General features: G+C 40.4%; 1 protein-coding gene across 5 annotated transcripts in view; it reads right to left on the bottom strand.

Moving 5' to 3' along the window:
* Positions 1-1173: 1173 nt before the first annotated feature.
* Positions 1174-18892, bottom strand: part of RNF6 (ring finger protein 6) — a 282619-nt gene continuing 264900 nt past the window's right edge. For all 5 annotated transcript variants that reach the window (XM_032314708.1, XM_032314711.1, XM_032314710.1 and 2 more), the window contains 3 exons: positions 15410-15505; positions 7338-7426; positions 1174-1564 (listed from right to left, as the gene is read on the bottom strand). In XM_032314708.1, coding sequence (XP_032170599.1) covers positions 1437-1564; positions 7338-7426; positions 15410-15505 — 313 coding nt within the window. In that variant the 3' untranslated portion in view covers positions 1174-1436. The remainder of the gene's footprint in view (positions 1565-7337; positions 7427-15409; positions 15506-18892) is intronic.

Genomic DNA, 18892 nt, shown 5'->3' on the forward strand with positions numbered 1-18892 from the left:
GAGAAAAAAAGAAAAAAGAAAAAAAAAAAGAAAAGAAAAGAATTAAAAATAAAAGAAAACAAATAAGAAAAATATAAAAAAGAAAAAATATATATATTAGATAAACTAGTTAAAAAAAGTTAAAAAAAGAAAAAGTAAAAGTTAAAAGAAAAATTTAACCAGAAGGCGAGAAAAAAAACAAAAAATGAAAAAGAAATAAATTAAATTAACTGCAAGACTAAAAAAAATCACAGGGAAAAAGCCATGAGTTCCATGCTTTGCTTTCTCCTCCTCTGGAATTCTGCTGCTCTCCTTGGTATTGAAACCGCAGTCCTTGGTAGGTGAACTTGGTCTCGGCTGGATTTCTTGTTGATCTTCTCGGGGAGGGGAGAAGTGTCTTTGCCCCAGGCAGAATTGTACCGCCCTTATCAGGGGCCTGGCTGAGTAATCCGCTCGGGTTTGCTTTCAGGAGCTTTTGTTCTCTGAGCGCTTTCCGTAGAGTTCCGGAGGACAGGGAATACAAATGGCGGCCTCCTGGTCTCCGGCCCGGAGGAGCCCAGAGCCCAGGGCCCCACTCCTCAGTGAGCCCTCAGAGAACAGCGCCAGTTACTCCCGTCTGCCTGACCTCCGGCCGCGCTCCGAGCTCACCGAGCCTGTGACCGGTTCAAGGTAACACCGAGCTGTGAGCTTACTGTCGGCTCTGTCTCTGTAGCCAGTTTTCCCGTTCCAATACCCGCAAGCTCTGCGACACTCAGACACCCCCGATCCTTCTGTGACCCTGCGGGACCCGAGGCCACGCTGACCCCGCGTGGGCTTCGCCCCGGTTTAGCCTCTGGAGTGATGTCCCTCAGCTGAACAGACTTAAAAGTCCTGATTTTGTGCACCGTTGCTCCGCCGCTTGCCGGGAGCCGGCCCCTCCCCCCGGGGTCTATCTTCCCGTCTGGATTCACTTCTCCGCCGGTCCTACCTTTCAGAAAGTGGTTGTTTTTCTGTTTCCAGAATTGCTGTTCTTCTCGTCGATCTGCCGATGGATTTGCAGGTGTTTACAATCTTTAGATAAGCTATCTAGCTGATCTCCGGCTAGCTGAAGTAGTCTCAGCCTGCTACTTCTCCGCCATCTTGACTCCTCCCCCCGCATCATGGCCTTTTATCCTTTTCTCCTGAAATAACTTGCACCGAAGCTTAAATTTTGGTGAAACAAAATGCTTTTAATTTTGTACTTCAGACTGAACTGACAAATTATCTCAAAACAACAGAAAAGTAAACAGGTTAGATAAAACACTGAAGAAAAATTAAGAAAAATAGGCACCCCCATTATTTATATCCAAGGATTACGACTCAGTTGATACTTAAATAACAAACTGTGCCCAGAGCCACAAGAAATGAGTGTTTGGGTGTTGGCATGTTCTGCAATCTTGGGGATGGACATGAGAACACAGGATGTCGTGGTCTGAACCTTACTTCTGTCTGGAGTGGGAAGAGTCCATAGTTACCTCATCCTGTTTGCTTTTAGTAGTGTTGTAAGAACGGATTAGTTCTTCTTGAGTGATCACAGCTTGTTCCACTTGAGAAAATGCATACCCACCTGGAAGTGTAAAACACTTAGTGTTAGGAGCACTAATGTACAGGGAGCGTTCTGCTAGCAGAAAGTAAGACTCCTACCCAATGGAGACGCATTAGCCATTGGACGCATCGGATAACAACTAGCCACATCAGCCAGGCCAGTAACAGACGCAGGTAAAGTGTTGAGGTATGATGAGCGAATGGTAATGCAGCACCTTGCAGGTTTGGCTATATTAAAGAACCACTTAGGGGAGCCCTTTAAACATACCCATTTTGGGGGCCACAATTGAAAGAAGAAAAGTAACATCTATCCATTATTGGATTATTGGATTAACTGCAGTGTTTCTATGTGGAAGGAAAGACGAGTGTCCCAGACTTCTCCCCTCAGTGGCATCACCTGAAAGCTGGTAAAATCCCAGGGTCTGGTACCAACACTTGGACCAGTGGTTCTCACACTTCATTGTGCACCAGAATTCACTTGGTGACCACTGGTCCCACCTCCAGAATTTCTGGTTTAGTAAGTCTGCTGTAGGGGCTCAAGAACCGACATTTCTAACAACTTTCCAGCTGATGCACCTGCTTCTGGCCTCAGTAAAAGGCACAGAGAACCACTGTTAAGGTTGTGGGTGGGTGCTGGTAGCAATAGCTCCCAATGGCTGGGGATGGGCTTCCTTCTCTTTCCTGCCCACTGAGAGGAACTTGGTCACAATCTCAAGGTGAAACTTTGGCATTTTTTAGAACCACCCAAGTGTTTCCCCAGTGGATCCACGGATGCTCTGAGGGGCTCTGAAGAACATAATACTGCAGGACAGGGCCTGCAGGTGTGGCAGGAAAACCCAGAGGCAGCATTTCAGAGCATTCAGAGGCCTCCTCTTTTGGAGAGTGGGCCCATTTTACGTCAGCCATGCCAATTAGCCAAAGGTGAAAAAACAGCTGTCTATTTTTATGTTAAATGTACTAATCACAAAAACAAGGAGGGACATAAAAATGAACAAATTAAAACATATCCCTGCCCTCTTCATTTACTTCCCCGTCACCTTTTTAAATGGAAGATGTGATAGCATTTTAAATTGTCTCTTTCCCAGACAGAGACAAAACCTTTTTTCCAATTTTTAATTCTTGTCTTAACCCCAGGGAGCAGGAGGCTCTGAAAGAATATTTCGGATATGGCCTGAAAAATTATTTCTTAGTTTTTACAAGATGTGTACACAGAGAGGGTCTTTTGTGAGCTGATTAAGTTTCAGCCACATTACCTCCACTCAAGGGTAGGTAATGTCTTAGAATTTTCTTTTGTATACTAGCATTTGTTTTGATTTTTTTTTTTACTCATTCTAAATATTTGCATTTAAACCTAATTTTCCTAAAAAGTTTCCCTAAATTGTATAAAGATCGGGCCACAGAAAACTAGTATCTGCTACTAACTCAGAAAGAAATGGTATCTTTTGGAAATCTGGGCTGGTTTTCCAATCTGCTGTGTTCTCTGGGAGGAGAGAGAGCTGAAGAGGGACAACGGGGACCAGGATCCTCCACCTGTCCAGCCTTTACCCCTCAGCCTGACAAAGGTGCACCATCAGGTCACCAGTTTCTGCCTGATGAACCTTTAGCTTCCATTTACATCCAAATGGGGAGCTCAGAGGAAGCTTCCAACTCTTAGCCTTTCCCACTTTCTTCATCTTTTGGGAAGTTCTGACAGCCACAAAGTAATGATGGGGTCTGGGGAAAGTCACCCATGGACCCAATTCCTGAACTTTCCTGGGCTGGTTTCCCAGTGCATCAGCTTTCTAAATGCTCAGCTGCAGCCAGAATCTGGGAGGATGGGGGACAGAGGCAAGGGAGGTAAGGAGAGGGAGATAGAATTGAAGTATGAGGCATTTTCAAGTCATTTCCCCCTTCTTCATCCTGGTAAAACGTTTAGCAGATTTCAGAATCAACCATGTCATTTCTTATTATTTTGGCATAATCATCTTATTTAGTTCACTTCATTGTAAATAAAGTCAAAATTTTCTGGCTCAAGAAAGAATTACTAATTGCAGTTAACAGAGAACCTCAACTTATTTGAGGAGCTCAGAGCACTTTACAAATTCAACTTAATATTGTGGTGAAGCACAGAAAAACATACAGGACCCAAAAACCTACAAACTGGCTGAGGAACTTCACCTCCAGGAATGAAAAATGTCATAGAACACACCTTAGAATCTCTTATAATCCTATACAATTTCTAGCTGTCCAATAGTATTCTCTATTTTGCCATTTTTAAAAAGTGAGTCATGAAAATAATTTCTTCCTATATAATATTTTTAAAGTATTTTTTAAGGTAACTGAAATATACTTTTATATTTCTCATATATATTCCATGACATTTTAAAGTCCTTCATATCTTCATTTATTACAAAACTTTTGGTAGTGGTTTTAGGACCATGTGATTCCTGCATAAAGCACTTATCCCTCTATTCAAGTCTGGATACATATGTCCTTTAACATCCCATATTACCTACAGTGACCCCAGTAGCATGAAATACCAAAAAAGGTAGAACTAGGGCAGCTCAGAGAGAGTAAGTAACATGCCTTGTGTTGCATAGCAAGTTAAGAGGCAGAGCTGGGATGCAGTTGCCCATCTGATTTGTCAGCTGAATTCCCATGGAACTGAACAATGTGCCACTTTGGAATGAGACAGACCGAAGTTCCAGTCTGTCTTCCAGTCATTTCTAGTTATATAATCTAAGGCAAGTGACTAAATTAAGGCAAGTGACTAAATGTGCTGAACCATCATTTCCTTCCTTGCAAAATGAAGATTCAATCAGTTAGCTTGTCATTCAACAAGTAGTTAATAACTGTCTCCATATGGTGGCTCCAAATATTCAGTGCAATAAGGCCCAGTATTCAACAGTGGGCAAGATCACAGTATGTGCCCAACAAATACTGGCTCCATTTTGTATGTATTTATAGTTGCTATTGGACTAATGGAAGAAGAAATGGCTATTTGTTAGTATATGTAATCCTGCCTGGACTCTTCGTCAGTCAATTAGTTCATTTAGAAATGAACTAATATGAGTGTCTACTACATATATTCATTCTTAGAATAAATTAGTGAGGCAAAAATCCTTGTTCTTACAGAGCTTACATTCTAGCAATACAAATATGTTAGCCCATGAAGATAATAAGCATATAACAAATAGTTAATCATGTAGTACCCAAGAGTATACTAAAGAGCTATGAACAAAAGAAAAAGCTGAAATTGGTTGGGATTGTGTTGCAATAGAGAGGTCAAGGTAGGTTTCATTAAGAAGGTAATATTTGGGCAAAGACTTGAAGTAAGCGAGAGAGTGAGCAACACAGATAACAAGAGGTTTGTTTTCTGGGCTGAAGTGTCAGGCAGTGCAAATGCCCTGGGGTGGGAGAATTCCTAATATAAGAAGAGCACAGAGGTTGGAGTACAATGAAGGAGGAAGAAGATTAGATGACACCAGGAAAGTAACAGGGTCCAGATCAATTAAGTCTTTTTTTGGCCATTGTAAGGCTTTTATATTGAATGTGATGCTAGCCATTGCAGGATTTTGATGTGTGGAAAGTTGATGCGCCTGTGCTGACATGATTTTAAATGCATCACTTTGGCTGCTGTACAAGAGTCAAGGGTAGAAGCAGGAGACTTGTTAAGAGATTGTTGTAGTAACACAGGCAGGTCATGGTGGTCCAGATCAAGATGCCATAGGGGTGTGAGTGAGACATGGTCTGTCTCTGAATACAATGTGATGGCAGAGACATCTAATACATTAGAAGAATTAAAAGGACTACAAGGATTTTGGCTTGAGCAATTGGAAGCGTGCAGTTGTCTTCAGGTGAAGACTGCAGATGGAACAGTCTTGGTGGAGAGGAGACCAAGGGCTCAGTTTTGGACATCATTGGTGGCCTTGACTGGAAAAATGTCAGTTAAGTAGTAGGAGGGAAGGTTTGATGGTGTGAGTTTCAGGGAGAATGGAAGAAGGGGATTTGTAGAAAATGGACACAGACCATTTGTTGTTGAAAAGGAGTTCAAGAAATATGAAGCATGTTCTAATGGGTGAGGTGTGGTCCAGAGAAAGTTCTATTCTTTGAGACAACCTTTTTTTATGCTGGTAAGAATGATCTAGTAGAGGAGAGTGAAAAAGTGGTGACATAGGAGATAAAGGAAAGAATGACGGGAATGAGGTTCTTGGGTGCACAAGAGCAAATGGAGTCAGTGGCCACGCGCTGGCCTGAGAGGCAGTCTGTGGAAACAAGCAGGAAGGCAGAGTGTGTGCGTGAGAGCAACTGGCAGCTGAGGAATTTCATTATTGGCCCATTTTTCTCTGGGATGTAGAAATCAAAGTCATCATTTTTGAAAAATTGGAGAAATGTTAACCCTAATCCTTAAGACATCTGCTGTAATTTGTTTTCTTGTCCTGGTTCATTTTTTATTTTCAGTTCCCTTTCAGGTTCTGTTCCTTAAAAATATATAGGGAGGGACGCCTGGGTGGCTCAGTTGGTTGAGCAGCTGCCTTCGGCTCAGGTCATGATCCCAGCATCCTGGGATCGAGTCCCGCATCGGGCTCCTTGCCCCGCGGGGAGCCTGCTTCTCCCTCTGACTCTGCCTGCCACTCTGCCTGTGCTCGCTCTCTCTCTGACAAATAAATAAATAAAATCTAAAAAAATATATATATATATAGGGAGAGGGGGAAAAGCAAAATGCTGGACACAGGACAGGAAGAAGTGTGTGTACGTGCAAAGGAGAAAGAGCAATCAATCCAGAGACACATAAATCTCAGAGATATGAAAAAAAAAAGTCAATTAAAGAATCTAGTATTACAAAAGCCTACAACTTTCAGTGAATACCTTGATCAGAAAAGAGGCACAGTTAGCTCTCATTCTCTGCAAATATCCCACGTTTCTTTGTTTGTAGTACCTTCATGTTTGCCTTGTTTTCTTTCACAGGAAAGCATTCAGCACTCATGTTACCAGATAGGAGTCACAGAGGACCTAAATCTTTCATGTAGGTAATTCTCCGATGCATTTCTTATTAAATGACAGGAAAATGAAATAACTTCCAATGGTTTTCATGTCCAACGTGGGCTATGTTAACATCAAACCCCCCAAAAAGGGTATATAAGATTTCTAAGGATAAAAGTTATTTGGAGCCAGATACCACTTTTCCATTTTAAGTGGTATGTTGGGAGTCTGTAAGAGGATCTTGAGAATGTGAGGATGTTACATTTAAGGATGTCATCATTCAGGAATGGTTGACCAGGAACTGCTTCTTTTCCGACTGCACTGGCTTTAGGCCAAGAACATGAATTTGATGAATCCAGTTGAGCCTTCCTGCCCTATGACAACTACCTTACTTTTTAAAAACACATTTAATACCACACGTAGTTTCCTTTAAAAAAATTGTGGTAAAATGTTACATAAAATTTACCATCTTAATGGTGTTTAAGTGTACAGTTCAGGGGCATTAAGTCCATTCATAGTGCTGTGGAAACGTCATCATCCATCTGCAAACCTCTTTCCATCTTCCCAAACTGAAACTCTGTGCCCATTAAACACTGAGTCCCCACTCCACTGCCCCCATCCCCATCCCCTGGAAACCCCCATTCTCCTTTCTGTCTCTATGAATTTGACTACTCTAAGTACCTCATATCAGTGGAATCATACAATACTTGTCTTTTTATGGCTCGTTTTACTTGGACTCATCTCCTCAAGAAGCACCTAACATTGCATTACCCATCCGTCATGTCGGTAGGTGGAGTCTCAGCTTATGGCCTGATGTACAGTACATTACTTACGTGGGATGCTTTGATCAAAAGATTCACTCTGGAGGACTATCTCGTGTGGCGGGGTGGCAAGGAACATTTGGACTTTTTTTGCTTCCACCCTGTGAAAAAAACCAATCATAGCCTCGCTTTAGTTCTTTGGAACAGATTTCGAAGAAAATTCCAACTTCATTGGAGGGGGAGGTACAAGGTAAAAGAAAAAAAAGTCTTCTTCTTTTTTAGAGAGTGTTCATGTATTTAAAATAAAATTTATATTATCCAGACACTCAGCAAGGTGCTTCTTCTAAAATAGGGGTTCTGCTTGTGAACATTTCTTATATATAGCTCTCCTAACTGCCCCCACCCAACCCCAGGAATTGAATGGAACAATGCAAGTCCTGTCAGTCCTCTGGCCTTCCAGAGCATCTTAGAGATTTTATGGTGTGTATTTTAAAAATCTGTCTCAATTTCCTGGTTCAAGACTCTGAGCAATGTGTATCAAGAAGTGTCATTCAGCTCTAGGCACAAGAGACCCCTTCACTAAACCCTCCAAGGCTTACTATGGAACTGCACTGGAAGCCCCAAGTTCACTACTGTCTAAATTTCAAAGAGTTGTGGAATCATTGTGGGTAAGCAGAAGCAGCATAATTAGGGAAGTCCATGGTTTCTTCTTTTTTTCTCTATAAGCCTGAAAAATAGGGTAAACAACAACAACAAACCCCATACAACCTAAGCTGCTCTGTTTTCTCACTTCTAAGATGTCATCAGGCCATAGGGGCCTTTTGCTGTTTGAGTATTTGCCATGTATCCTGGTATTTCCAGAGATCTGAGGGACTCACAGCTGATGTGACAAATTGCAGCTGTTATCAACAACCACAACTGTACCCCTATCCCATGCCCTCCTGTGGGAAGAGGGCCTCCTCTACAGCCAGCTTCCCTTTTGTGACTCAGAGGAAGGTTTCTAAGGACTGTCTGAAGGAGCAGCTCCTGGGGAGGTGCGGGTCAAAAGTCATTACCAAGGGGCATGGCCTTGGGATGGACTGACTACTGACTTCCCCCTTTGAAGTCCTCTCTAAAATGAAGGTGATAATGTTCTGAACCAGAATTTAAAAAAAAAAAAAAAGTTAATCATAAAAAAGGTTGGAATTTTCCAAAGTTGTTGAAAGACTCAGATTAGGATTTTACTTTTGTTTCTATATCCAGGAGTTGACGAGCACCGGGCTCTGGGCTCTCCAGAATCCACTTACTCATTTGCATTCCCTCCCGTTTTCTCCCTTTCTTCCTCTCCCTCTCTTCCACTTCCTCTCACTCTGTCTGTCTCTGTTAAATTGGTCACATATAAAGCATTTACATCATTAAAAATTTAAAGAGAAAAAAAAATTTAAAGAGAAAAATATGTAAATGTAGAGAATAAACATTCCACTTCCTTTTCCCATCTTCCTGGTTCCTCACCTCTGTTGCTTACCAGTAATCACTCCTAGTGGTCTCTTAGCTAGTTTTGCAGAGTTGCTTTAGAAGGAAAAGTGCGCATATGTCATTATCCCTGCCCTTTTGCACTAAAGGTTGCATATTATACAAAGGGTTCAACTTTTTTTTTTTTTTCTGTTAATACATCCTGGAATCATTTGCACCTCAGAACACAGAAAGCTTCCTGACTCCTTTTCACAACTAGAGAGTACTGTAGTTTGTGAATGTATACATGGGTATGGTTGTTCCTAAATGGTGGTTGTTCCAAATACTACTGCAGTCCCTGACACTAGGACTTATGTGAGTATTGGGAGGATGAGAAGGGGTGGTACATCCCCAGAAGTGGAATTACTGAGTCAAAGGCCATATGCAATTGTATTTCTGATAGATATTGCCAAATTACTTTAATTCTTTCCTTTCCCATGTTTTCACCAACCAAGGGTGGCTGACAATGATAGATTAAAAATATCCTGCCTGTATACTTAGCATTTTCATTTCTTACTATGAGTAAAGTTGAGGATATTTTCATATGTTTAAGAAACTTTAATATTTCCTTTCCTGTGAATTGTGTGTTTATACTTTGTCTATTTTTCTACTGCTTAGGTGTTTGGTTTCACTGATTTCTGGAAACAATTTATCTATTTGGGAGGCTAGCCCTTTGTTATGTGAACTTTATTTTCATACAATGTATATTGTGTTTATATTTTCAGTTTGATTTCTTATTTTTGAGGTTTATTTTGTATGTGATAAAATGCATAAATCTTTAAAGTACAGTTTAACAAAACTATTTGCCTGTGTATCAATCTTCCAGATCTGTTTTTTATACCAGTACCATACTGTTTTGATTGCTACAGTGATATATATTAGCTTTATAGTAAAATGTAACATAATTGCTTTGTAATATAGTTTGAAACCTGAAAGTGTGATGCTTCCGGCTTTGTTCTTCTTCAAGGTTGCTTTGGTTCTGTAGTAGTGCTTTGTGATCCTCTGTATGCCTGTGGTATCGGTTGTAATGTCTCCTCTTTCATTTCTGATTTGAGTCCTTGCTCTTTTTTTCTTCACAAGTCTAACCAAAAGTTTATCTATTTTGTCTATTTAAAACACACACACACACACACACACACACACACACACACAGCCGTTAATTGATCTTTTCTGTATTGTTTCGTCTCTCTTTCACTTCTGCTCTGATCTTAGTTAATTATTTCCTTCCTTCTGCTAACTTGAGGCATAGTTTGATCTTCTTTTTCTAGTTCCTTAAAGTGTAGCATGAAGTTTTTTTATGTGAGATGTCTTTGTATCTTAATGTTGGTATTTATTGTAATGAAACTCCATAGAGCTGCTTTTACTGCACCCCATGTTGCCTTCCCATTTTCATTTGTCTATAGATGTATTTTTATTTCTTTTTCAGTTTCTTTTTTGATCCACTGGTTGTTCAGTTGTTTGTTGTTTAATCTCCACACATTGTGAATTTTCCAGTTTTCTTCTTGCAGTTGATTTCCAGTTTCACACCATTGTGGTTGGAAAAGATGCTTGAATCTTCTTAAATTTGCTAAGATTTGTTTTGTGGCTTAACATATGGCCTATCTTGGAGGTTGTTGCATGTTCACTTGAGAAGAATATACGCTCTCTTGCTTTGGGATCGAATGTTCTGTGTGTATCTGTTAAGCCAATTGTCTAATGGGGCATTTAAGGACAGTATTTCCTTACTGATTTTCTGTCTAAAAGATCTATTCATTGATGAAAGTAGGGTATTAAATCCCTTACTATTATTATATTGCTGTTTATTTCTCCTTTTGGGTCTGTCAATATTTGCTTTATACATGTAGTGCTCCTATGTTGGGTGCATAAGTATTTACAAATGTCATATCCTCATATTTGACTGACCCCTTTATCATTATGTAATGCCTTTGTCTCTTGTTTTTATTTTAAATTCTGCTTTGTCTGATATACGTATAGCTATCGTAGATTTCTTTTGGTTTCCATTTGTGTGGAATATCATTTTCCATCCCTTCACCTTCATTCTCTGTGTGTCCTTACATCTGAAGTGAGTCTCTTATAGGCAACATATAGGTGGCTTTTGTTTTTCAATCCATTCAGCCATCCTATGTCTTTTGATTGGATAATTTAGTCTAGTTATGTTTAAAGAAATTACTCACAACCATAGGCACACCTCAGTGATACTGCAGGCTTGGTTTCAGACTACCACAATATAGCTAATATTGCAATAAATTGAGTCAAGTGGATTTTTTGCTTTCCCTGTACATATAAAAGTTATGTTTGCACTATACTGGAGTCTCTTAAGTGTATCATTGCATTATGCCTGAAAAGAACAATATACATACCTTAATTAAAAATAATTTAATGTTAATGTATGCCTACCATCACTTGAACTTTCAGCAAGTCACAGTCACTGTTCACAGATCACCATAAAATAATGAAAAAGTATGCAATATTGTGCAAATTACCACAATGTGACAGAGACATGAAGTGAGAAAGTGCTGTTGGAAAAATGGCATCAATAGATCTGTGAACAGGGTATGCCACAAACTTTCAATTTGTTAAAAAAAAAAAAAAAGGTGGGGGGCGGGGGGAGAAAGCAGCAGCTGTGAAGTACCATAAGGAAAAGCACAGTAAAACAGTAAAACAAGATATGCCTGTGTATATTTATGGCCATTTTGTTCTTTGTTTCCTGTTATTTAGTAATTCCTTTGTTCCTTCATTTCTTCTCTTTCTTTATGATTTGATGATTTTCTGTAGTGGTATGCCTAGATTCCTTTCTCTTTTGTGTGTGTGTGTGTGTGTGTGTGTGTGTGTGTGTGTGTGTATTTACTGTAGGTTTTTCTGTTCTGTGGTTACCATGAAACTTACATAAAATTATTTATATTTTAAGTCTATTTTAAGTTGGTAACAACTGAAGTTCAAATGCATTCTAAAGGTCTGCATTTTTACCCTCTTCATCACTTTTTATGTTTTTGATGTCATCATTTACATTTTTCTCATGTACCTACTAACAAATGATTACAACTATAGTTATTTTTACTACTTTTGTCTTTTAACCTTCATATTAGCTTTAGAAATGATTTATCCATCACCTTTACGACATCAGATTATTATGAACTTTACTATACATTAACCTTTACTATACATTAACCTTTACCTATGAGATTTATAATTTCATGCTTTTCTGTTACTGACTAGTGCCCTTTCATTTCAGTTTAAAGAAGTCCCTTTGACATTTCTTGTAAGGACAGGTCGGTGGGGAAGAACCTCTTTAGCTTTTGTTTGCCTGGAAAACTTTCAATTCCAGCTTTGCTGGATACAGTATTCTTGGTTGGTAGTTGTTTTTCCTTCAGAATTTTTAATATAGCATCCTACCCACTCTTGGCTTCCAAGGTTTGTTCTGAGAAATCTGTTCATAGAGTTCCCTTGTGTGTGATTAGCTTCTTGTCTTTTGTTGCTTTCAAGATTCTTTGTGTTTGATTTTTGACAGTTTCATTATAATGTATCTTAGTGAAATATTTTTGGGTTGTATCTGGTTGGGAATCTTTCTGCATTGTGTAGCTGGATATGTGGACCCATATTTAGAAGTCTCTTGGGTAAATACCTAGAAATGGAATTGTTGGGTCATGGGGATAAGCATTTCTTTAAATTGAATAGAAATGGCCAGTTGCCCAGACTGATTGTTCAAGAGTTACAGTTGTTCCTCATCCTTGCCAACAGGTGGTACTGTCAGTGCTGAGTACTCAATAGGTGCCAAATAGGTGAGTGTTAATTAATCAGTTCACTCATTTACTTTAGATTTGCCCATACTTCCAATTTTGCTTTTATTTTTTTAAATTTTATTTATTTATTTGACAGAGAGGGAGATCACAAGTAGACAGGGGATGGGGGAAGCAGACCCCCTCCCTGCTGAGCAGAGAGCCCAATGCAGGGCTTGATTCCAGGACCCTGAAATCATGACCTGAGCAGGCAGAGGCTTAACCCACTGAGCCACCCAGGTGCCCCTGCTTCCTTCAAAATAAATTTTTTTTTCTTACACTTGATTTTTTATTTTTTTAAATTTCTTTTCAGCGTAACAGTATTCATTGTTTTTGTACCACACACAGTGCTCCATGCAATATGTACCCTTCCTAATATCCACTACCTTGATCCTCCAACCTCCCACCCCCGCCCCTTCAAGACCCTCAGGTTGTTTTTCAGAGTCCATAGTCTCTCATGGTTCACCTCCCCTTCCAATTTCCCTCAACTCCCTCCTTCTCTCCATCTCCCCAATGTCCTCCATGTTATTTCTTATGCTCCACAAATAAGTGAAACCATATGATCACTGACTCTCTCGACTTATTTCACTCAGCATAATCTCTTCCAGTCCCATCCATGTTGCTACAAAAGTTGGGTATTCATCCTTTCTGATAGAGGCACAATACTCCATAATGTATATGGGCCACATTTTCCTTATCCATTCGTCCGTTGAAGGGCATCTTGGTTCTTTCCACAGTTTGGCGACCGTGGCCATTGCTGCTATAAACATTGGGGTCCAGATGGGCCCTTATTTTCACTACATCTGTATCTTTGGGGTAAATACCCAGTAGTGCAATGGTAGGGTCATAGGGAAGCTCTATTTTTAATTTCTTGAGGAATCTCCACACTGTTCTCCAAAGAGGCTGCACCAACTTGCATTCCCACCACCATTGTAAGAGGGTTCCCCTTTCTCCACATCCTCTCCAACACATGTTTTCCTGTCTTGCTAATTCTGGCCATTCTAACTGGTGTAAGGTGATATCTCAATGTGGTTTTCATTTGAATCTCCCTGACGGCTAGTGATGATGAACATTTTTTCATGTGTCTGATAGCCATTTGTATGTCTTCATTGGAGAAGTGTCTGTTCATAACTTCTGCCCATTTTTTAATATGATTATCTGTTTTTTGTGTGTTGAGTTAGAACTCCTCAAACTCAAAATAAAAATTTTTTTAAAAGTGCATTTTGTCCTCTTTATCCAGGTCACACCATCTCCATGCTTAACACAGTACTCCAAATATAGCAGGCATTCAGTATAGTTAAAGACTTATTCTTCGCCTTATAGTTCCTGAAAGCCCACCTAAAACCTAGGATGTGCCAGGCTTCATATGTCTGAAATAGAAGTCTATTATTACTGAGAAGGAGCATGGTGTTTTCAACTCAGAAGAACACATAGTTTATGGCAGACCATTGGAACTGACCTCTCCCTGGAGATAGTTTGGGTATAGAGATTAAAAATGTTAATACACATTAATTTCTAGCATTTGGCCTGTTGTTCTTCAAGGCCATCAGATCAAGACCAGTGGGAAAAAGGCAAAAACTGTGAAAGCAAACAATGTAATTTGTTGTCTTCTTCCAAGGGAGTGGGAGAAAGAGAGCAATTCTGGAAGAAGCCCTGGTCCTTTCGCCTACAGTGCACTTCCCTGACTTCCAGTAGCCACAGCTTCATCTATAGGGGAGAACACAGACCCTGGATATCTAAACCTTTTTGCAACAATACGCAGGGGAAAGTGGCAGAAATTAGCAGATTCTCTGGCTCAACACAGAGATCTGGGTGTCTGTCCACTAACCACCAGAAGTTAAAGTTAGGATATACAAACTTGATGCACCATCTGTTAAAATAATAGCGAGGAAGGTTGTGAAAGGACAAAACTTTCTTTGAAAACATGTGAGGTGAAATGGAAATATGATTTTCCAAAATGAATCATTTAAAAAAATCTTTTTTTGGTAAGAAAACCATAAGGAGTTATCTCAAACTAGTTGTGCATGTGTGTGTGTGTTTATGAAGGGACAGTGTGTAAGGCACTATAAGCCACTGAAAGGGTCTTGTCTTTTTCTGAGTGATAGGGGAGGTTGTGGAAAGGCAGAGAACAGGGAGTGATATGTCTGATTTATACTGCCAAAGCCTCTTCCCTCTGATTACTACAGGAAGGGCCAGAAGCAGAGATACCTGTTAAGAGGCTACTGAACTAATCAGAAGAAAGATGATAGGGGCTGGACCAGGGCAAGATCATACAGATAGTTTAAGTGATCTAATTCTCAGTTTACTTTGAGGTAGGAACAATTAAGTGATCTAATTCTCAGTTTACTTTTGAGGTAGGATTTTCTGACATGATGGGTGTAGCATAGCAGAAAAGAGGATGCGAGCGTGACTTCAGGATTTTTGGCCTGAGAAATTGGAAGAATGACGTTGCCATCCACTGAAAGGAGGACATTCGGGGAAGCTAGTGTGGCAGCCTAGAGGTCTGTGCTGCTGGGGATGTGAAGTTCAAGATACCTGTTTGACATGTGCTTAATAAGCTTGGGGAAATCATGGAAAGTGTGAAAGTACCTGGGAGGGAAATGTGGGAAGAATGAGGGGAACAGGGGCCACCTGGGAGGTTCAGTACATTAAGCATCTGACTCTTGGTTTCAGCTCAGGTCCATGATCTCATGAGTCATGGGATTGAGCCCAGCATTAGGCTCCACATTCAGTGGCAGTGGGGTCTGTCTGGGGAGTCTCTCCCTCTGCTCCTCCTCCACTTGCTCTCTCTTTTTCTTTCTCTGGAATAAACAAATATTTAAAAAAAGAATGAGAACAGCTTTTCAACAAAAGTCAGGATAAAGAGAACAGCCTCACCTCTTTCTAAATATTGTAGGATGAAATCTTTGAGCTCTGCTACTTTCCATCTCCCGAACTTCCTCTAGTAATGTTCTCTTGCAGGTATTTCTAATCCTGTATTATGTGGAAAAGATACAGCATAATACATGAGCTTTACAAACTCTAAGCAACAATTTCTCCCCTCTTGAATAATTCTGGGCATCCCTTACTTAGAGGCCATATGATAGGGTGCAATGCAGCAGGCCCAGTCTTCCTGTGAAACCAGACTCTATTTTCTTAGTAGCTATGAAGCATTACCAGAAGGGATACTGGAAAGAGCCGGGTAGTGCCCATTAGTAGCCAACCACCTCAAATACAGACTTCCATACAAATCTATAGATCTGAGTGTGTGTCTAAGTCACAGAGGGCCCTGATTGTGGAGGAGTCCATCTGTATGAATTCAGCCAGACGGTTGAAGATTCATAGGATTGATATGATTCTGTATGACTTTTTCTACCACGCTCACTATTCCATAATCTTGATTCTTAAATTTTCAGCTGTGTGCTACCTCCAACCCTCACTTAGGCAGAGAGACCTAAGACTAAGTGTGCCATTTAGTAGCAGAAGTAATGGTAGAGTGGTTGTGTCAGAGATTCATATATCAGGTGTGCATATTTGAAATGTGCAAAGCAACCTAGACAGATACTCTCCATTTTCTGTAGCAACTTATTTTCCCTGGGGCATCTATCTCTGTCTATATTCAAGCATTCATCATTTATCAACACATGTAGGAGAACCTTATGTTTGTCTTATCTCTTGAACACAGCCAGATAATTATTAAATCATTCTGAACACCCAGAAAAGTGATCTAGGGAGAAAAGAAGCCACATTGTAGAAGGTAGGAGATGTGGTGATGTGACCTGGGGTAGAAAAGAATCACTGGTGCCATAGAGGGGAGGAAGCCCTATCACAGAGAATGAGAGAGAGAGAGAGAGAGAGATGTGTGCACAGGGGATTACACAAGAAAACACTTCCCCAAAACCACTGACTGGGAAAATGAGAGGGACTGATTATCACAAGTTTTTATAAGTGGTGGAGCTGAAAATCTGAAGTTTTAGAAGTTTGTGCCATTGCTAGAATTGAGCCTGATGGACATAGCAGTATTACTATGGAGAAGGAGGGCAGAGACCCAGGAGTGGACATCATGCTCTGAGGATCCCCTGCATCACCCTGGGAGAAACTGTTCCCCATTCTGGAGTGTATTTGGGAGAGGTGGCATTGCCTCTTAGGGGACAAAAGAGCCAGCAGGCAACCTTGAGCTGCCCTGTTCATTAACATACGAGTAAAGACACCTGCTGAGGGCAGCTAACTGGATGCTGGCGTTTTGCTATGCTCTACCATAAAACCCAAACCCCTACTTAGTAGTGGGACTGCTTTTCTGTGACAAACCTGTCCCAGCCACAGCCCAGCAAGAGCCACCCACAGAGGATCAGTGCAGTCTGCACTGTGTCTGCACTGTGACTGCTCCCCCAAATTTGGAGTTTTGAAAACTATTTGCATGCCTGAGATAAAACACAGGAGTACTGCTCCACCAGACAGGCAGATGGCTTGGACACAGACAAGGTGAACATAGGGCTTTGACAGAAACCTGGAACACAAGAAGGGAGATTGTTCACTTTTCTGTGAGGGCTTCATGAACAGCTGCAGACGTGAACTCCTCTCTCCAGGGAAGAGAGCAGACTGACGCCATTTTTTACCTCTCCCATCAACATAGACAGACTTCAAGGAGCAGAACAGTGCACATAGTGGATTCTGGAGCTACTTACAACAAGCCCTGATTGCTCTGCAGGTGCCTTTTTTAATAGGACAAGTGTGACTGAAAGCCAGAGCAGCAGCAGAGCCCTTCCCCAGAAGGCTAGCAACCCCCTTCCACCACACAAGCACAAGGTCTACTAATCATAGAGTGCTACAAAGCTTCAACTCTAGAGGAAATAGGACCAAGCAAAGGTTTTCCCAGCACAAAAAAAAAAACAAAAAAAAACAGAGACCTAGACAAAATGTCAAGTTGGAGGAATTAATCCCAAAAGAAAGAATAAGAAGGGGCCATGACCAGAGAGCTAATCAAAATAGGTATAAGTAATATTCCTGAACCAGAATTTAAGACAACAATCATAAGGATACAAGCTGGGCTTGAGAAAAATGTAGAAGAAACCAGAGAGATGCTTATTGCACAGATAAACACCTAAAAACTAGTCAGGCCAAAATAAAAAAATGCAATAACTAAGATGCAAAACCACCTAGATATAATGACTAAGAAGCAGAGGATAGAATAAGTGATACAGAAGATAAAATTATGGAAGCCAATGAAGCTGAAAAGAAGAGGGGAAGAAAAATATTCGATCATGAATGTAGACTTAAGGAAGTCTGCGGCTTCATAGTGTGTAATAACTTTCGTATCATGGGATTCCCACAGGAAGGGAGAGAAAAGGGGCAGGAGGTTTATTTATGTAAATTGCAGCTAAAAACTTCCCTAATCTGGGGAAAGAAACAGGCATCTAAATCCAGAAGAGACAGAAAATTCTTACCAAAATCAACAAGAGCCAGCCAACACCAAGACATGACATAGTAAAATTTGCAAAACACAGAGGTAAGGAAAGAATCCTGAAAGCAGCAAGGGAAAAGAAATTACTAACCTACAAGGGAAGACAAATCAGGTTAGCAGCAGATCTCTCCATAGAAACCTGGCAGGCCGGAAGAGAATGGCATAATTTATTCAATGTGCTCAATAGGAAAATATATTCAGCCAAGAATACTTTATCCAGCAAGGCTGTCATTCACAATAAAAGGAGAGAAAGTTTCCCAAACAAACAAAAACTAAGAGTTTATAACCCTAAACCAGCCCTGCAAGAAATATTAAAGGGGACTCTTTGAGTGAGAAAGACCAAAAGCAACAAAGACTGGAAAGGAACAGAGAAAACCTCCAGAAACAATAACTTTATAGGTAATAGGGGATAAATTCATATCTATCCATAATTACTCTAAATGTAAATTACTCTAAATGTAAATGCTCTAATCAAAAGACATAGGGTCATCATGTCAAAAGAAATGAAAAAAACCAAGACCCATCTATATGCAGCCTGCAAGAGAACTGTTTTGTTTTATTTTTTAAAAGATTTTATTCATTTGAGAGTACAGAACAAGTAAGAGAGAGCATGAGGTAGAGGGGAGGAGCAGAGGGAGAGGCAGGCTCCCATGAGCAGGGAGCCCAACACGGGGCTTGATCCCAGGACTCTGGGATCATGACCCAAACCAAAGGCAGACATTTAACCAACTGAGCCATCCAGGTGGCCCAAGAAAATCACTTTATACCTAAAGACACCTCCAGATAGAAGTGAGGGGATGGGGGAACCATCTATCATGTTAATGGATGTCAAAAGAAAGCCAGGGAGCCATACTTATGAGACAAACTAGATTTTAAACCAAAGACTGTAACAAGAGATGAAGAAAGGCACTGTATCATAA

The sequence above is a fragment of the Mustela erminea genome, chromosome 15 (assembly GCF_009829155.1).
Source record: "Mustela erminea isolate mMusErm1 chromosome 15, mMusErm1.Pri, whole genome shotgun sequence".
Taxonomy (NCBI): domain Eukaryota; kingdom Metazoa; phylum Chordata; class Mammalia; order Carnivora; family Mustelidae; genus Mustela; species Mustela erminea.